The 5,238-nt window shown below is 29.9% G+C and overlaps 1 protein-coding gene across 1 annotated transcript; it reads right to left on the reverse strand.

Annotated features, from left to right (window-relative positions):
* Window positions 1–3,966: 3,966 nt before the first annotated feature.
* LOC107882360 (zinc finger protein 677-like) lies at window positions 3,967–4,847 on the reverse strand. The gene has a single exon (XM_029485558.1). The coding sequence runs from the start codon at window positions 4,840–4,842 to the stop codon at window positions 4,012–4,014; it is 831 nt and encodes a 276-aa protein (XP_029341418.1). The 5' UTR covers window positions 4,843–4,847; the 3' UTR covers window positions 3,967–4,011.
* Window positions 4,848–5,238: the final 391 nt, after the last annotated feature.

Consider the following 5,238-nt stretch of genomic DNA (forward strand, 5'->3'; position numbering starts at 1 on the left):
AAAGTTATCGATGAGCGGAGAAGTGGACAAACATTTCGCGGGGTAACCCCGTACCACTCCACTCCGTTCATCGAAACTTTGAATATTTATAACTCACAAACTACAAACGCCCCAAATTCGATTTTCAAGTATCAAAATTGTAAGAAAAATATTTTGCTTTGGAATATAAAATTAAAACCCAATGTTGTCATTCAAAAAAGTAAAAAACTAATGATGTATTATAATAATATGCAGTTAAACCTATTATACACACACATATTTTCGATTGATTTTGACGCTTCTATTGGATTGTAGGTAGGTATATTGGTAATAATTATCTTTGTTATCGTCTGATCAATGCTAAGTATATTGTTGTTATTAAGAACATATCACACTTATCATTGCAATGATATAATTTTAATTATTTGAATACGTTTATTTATGTTTAGGTACAATACATTAATCTGTGTGAATATTTCATCAACGTTTTTTCATTCTTTGTAAATAAACGTTTGCCGAAAATTATTTTCTGTTAAATTGAAATTGATATGCATATGTTAATACAAGTATAAGTATAATAGGTATTACTATATCAATAATGTAATTTTCGTACTTTTCTAGTTTTTTTTTTTTAATTAGAATTATACCTAAAACATTACTGCAGTAGGGAAATTATGGCAGTATGGCTACAGTAATCATGGTTATTGTTATCAAATGAAAACAAAAAAAAACATCACGTGGACATTTCAAACGTTATCAACGCTTATAGGTAATACAATTCACGTGCTTAGATTATCTAACTAAGATTAATTACTTATCATTATTCGTTAACATACATATAGTATAGCATTCAAAAGTGTCTCGATCGGAATAATTAATAATATGATCGCATTTAAACGTAAGTAGGAACAGATATTAAATAATAATAATATTATAACAGTCGTCATTTTCATTACACCTATAGTTATAGGTACAGTGTAAGCATTGAATAAAAATATTATAAATTGGTTGTCATACAAATTCTGAATCGTGAATATATTATGTATATCGGTCAGATAATACAGTTTATTGCTGTTTATACAACCAACATCAATATGCTAAGCTATAAATTTAATGCAAGATCTGTAATAGTTTTTATACATAATCTTGGTGGGTCTTTGGACATGTACGTTCTTTTTTTAAAAATATGGAAATGTGTTTAATGCGTATGACCAATACTAGGGCGGTTTAATACGACATCATATTTTATCCGGTTGAGTGTCTTCGGTTTGTTTCATGTTTCTGTTGTTAATTTTATTTCATTGCTCATGTTTAACAATAATTTATTTTACCATTTATTTCTTAATCAGTTGTGGATAATGTCTTTAATACCGTTATCTGAGCTTGTATTCCAAAGGTGGCGTTGCTTTTCGTTGTTTGATTTTTCTTTGGCGAGTACGTCCGTCTTCCATTGCCGATTATTCCGCAGGTTAATTCATAATCCATGAACAAATTTCATTATTAATAATTGTATAAGCCATATCGGTTATCTATTTTACTAACAATGATATTTTCTTTATTACTATAAGGCTTAACTCGTGTAATACTTATGTTGTAATTAAAAAGACCATTTTGTTTCGTTTGTAATAAAAGATAATGATAAACGAATATTTTATATAAAACTAGCTGACCCCGTGCACATCGTTGCTCGTTAAATGTACTAACTATTATGACTCAAACTTTGTTCAATCCGTTATTTAATATTTGGTGTATGGTTTTCAAAACCTATCATAATTTTTCCGCTGGAAAAAATATTCTGATTGTTCAACTCCTTTTGGGTGTAACACACTGTGGAAGCCATGTCTGTTGAAGTTTAAATTATATTATATTTTAATGTATAGGCATATCGACCGGCGTTGTCCGTGAGATTCCCAGCTGTATATTATCAGGTGGGCAATCTACCTGCGGTAGATCACGGACCCGTGCTGCTTGTACGTAAGTGTATAGCTTAACTTTAAAGTATCAAAGTTATACTAAGTTAGTCGATTTTACTTAATTCAAGATACGGCATATTAATATAATCAATTAATAAAAAGTCCTAACCTAACCTAACCGTACTAATATCCGATGAATAAAAAAAACCAAACGTTCGTATTTATAGATAAAGAAGAAAAAGTAATAAAAGAAAAATAAGAAAAAAAACAATATAAAAACCATGGAAAAATTTGGTCCACCGAAATCATGATTCGAACTTGAGACATTCTGTACTAAAATAATACATAGAAGGCCACTGCGCCAATATGCTTATCGCTTAATAATAATTATTAAAACCAATAGCAACCATTTACAACCATTCACAAATAAAAATTTCTTGTTCTGATATCATTTTATAGGTACCTAGCTAAGTCTTTGAACTAAATATATCATTTATAGTTCAAAGACTTAGCTATCTTTAAAATGATATATTCACAACTTTTAGAGCCTTTTTTTTATGAGGACGGTGATATGTACATCGTCATACCTATGGATTTCGTTACCACAAACCTGTGAGTTATTAAATATTAGTTGAACAGTCCACATAATTCTTTTTTGATATTGAATACACACTATTGAAAACTTGGCTTGGATTGAAAAGCAAAATAGTTTGGGTGATTTTGAACAAAGATAGAATCTCGATTATCTATTTTTCTTGCGATAAATATTTTTAATAATTCTTCTGGTAGGCATTTGTTTTGATTGAAAAATTTAGTCCACATAGACACGTGCATATAAGTATGTACCGTGCATAAGTATGTTTTGGCAGATTAGTGTGATATATAATATAGGTAGGGTTCTGAAATTGAAACATTTCAAAATTTAAAATTTCACACTTCTTAAAATAATTTTTTTCTTTTAAACGTATTTGGTTATTTTTTTTTTTTTTTTTTTTTTTTTTTTTTAATATTCAAAAGTAATTAACAATCTGTATCCATACTAGACACAATAAGAAAATATGATAAAGGTTAACATATCATGAGGTAAATATTTGGTTATTGATGATTAAAAATGATTATTATTGTATACAGAAAATATCGATGGTGAGTCACTTATCAACCAAGGTGATAGAGTTATTATTTGTTAAAGATCATAAATTAGGTATAGGTAAATAGTATTATATCATTAGTAAAGTTAATTTATTACTTATCAATTCTTCGTATCGACTATTGGTTATTAGTACAATAAACCTACTTTAAAAATGTTCCCTTGCTGTAAGTTTATAACTTTAAACTTTATTATAATAAACAATTTTTTTACATTTAATTTTTCACGTAAATGAAATATTTCATAACATTTTAATCCCTTAATATAAGTATACAATATAACCTATGCGGGCTATAGTATAGATGGTAACACGGTGAAACACGATTGAAGATATAATTTTTTAACAACATGATTGACCATAACATATTGAATGCTATACCCTGTTCCAAAAGAGAACGGTCACTTTTCGCGCATAAAACTAGCTTGCAAGCTGACGTTTCTCAAAGACGTTGACGATCGTCGGCTAGCAAGGTGGGGGAAGAATTTGGTCTTTGCACTGTCGCAGTTGTTAGTTTTATACGCGATAAGTGACCACTCTCTTTTGGAACAGGGTATACGTTGCCATATTCAAACCAAAATGTTGTGATTAATCGAAAACCAATAAAGGTTGAAAATATTGTGACCATGACGTGTTACTTACATTTCTCGTTGAATTTAACCGAGTTTTTAGGCTAGAAATTACGTTACGCTGTCGACCATACTAAATGGTGATAATACCTTATGTTGATTCTTTAATATAATATGAAAATAATTATAATAATTAATCCGTTTTTTTTTTAGAGCAATGTGACTGCACGAATCACAGTCGAGTTATTTTAATAATAATATTATAGTACTACTTCACATGTAGTATTCTATTTGTAAATGTTTTGGTATTTTAATATTAATTAAGTTTTTATTCAATCACCTTATAAAAAATGATTTAAATACAGAACTGTTGTAGGTACATTTTCCTATTTTTTAATTTAATTTTTAGATATGGTACCTATCTTCCCGGTTTACGTCCACAGATGTTGGGCCAGTTTTGATAGTATCAAACAATATTTCACATACATCCTGCGGATTCAGTACCCCACCCATATGACGTATCTCCCGATGCTTCGTAAAATTACATTTTTGTGTGTACGATTTCTCACATACATCACACGGATATCGTTTGTTACCGGTGTGCCGACTCTGGTGTTTTTTCAGATTATACTCTCGTGTGAATGACTTGTCACATAGGTCACATAGGTATGATCGCAAATTTCTGTGAGTTAACAAGTGCTTCGATAGACCACTGCTACTTATGAAAGACTTATTACATACGTTACACAGGTATGGTCGCTCACCTGTGTGTATTCGCCGGTGTTCGGTCAGGTGTTGATTTTGTTTGAATGACTTGTCACATAGGTCACAAAGATATGGTCGCACATTCGTGTGAGTCAACTTATGCTTTGATAGACGACTGCTACTTATGAAATACTTATTACATACGTTACACAGGTATGGTAACTCACCCGTGTGTATCCGCTGGTGATCGGTCAGATTGTGCTTTCTTATGAACGACTTGTCACAGACATTACACAGGTGTGGTCGCTCACCCGTGTGTATTCGCTGGTGCACGGTCAGGTGTTTATTTTGTTTGAATGACTTGTCACATACGTTACACAGGTATGGTCGCTCACCCGTGTGTATCCGCTGGTGATTGGTCAGATTGTACTTTTTAGTGAATGATTTGTCACATACGTTACACAGGTACGGTCGCTCGTCTGTGTGTGTATTTTGGCTACCAGCAAGATTACTCATTGTATTGCCATTCATCCTATGTAAATGTAATCAAGCGTGTTTTTAGTTGTCACAGGAACACAACATATGATTTTCAAAATAAATAATATTTTGATAATAGGCATACATTTTTGAACTTTATTATGTTATATTATTTCTTGTATTATAAATACATGTATTTATTTTACGTAAAACAACGTGGTTACAGATCGATTTAAATCTGATAATTTTTTTTGTAATCTGATGATTTATAAATAATGAAAAAGAAAGATTTATTTATTATTTAATGAAAAACTTTTACTTTAGAAATAAGAATAAATACATATTATTAGGTATATTATGTAAATTTAAATTAAAAAATAACTTAAAATAAAATTACCAATAAATAAATAGATAAATTTATAAATTATTTATTTATAAATAATAAAACAT

The sequence above is a fragment of the Acyrthosiphon pisum genome, chromosome X (genome assembly GCF_005508785.2).
Source record: "Acyrthosiphon pisum isolate AL4f chromosome X, pea_aphid_22Mar2018_4r6ur, whole genome shotgun sequence".
Classification (NCBI taxonomy): domain Eukaryota; kingdom Metazoa; phylum Arthropoda; class Insecta; order Hemiptera; family Aphididae; genus Acyrthosiphon; species Acyrthosiphon pisum.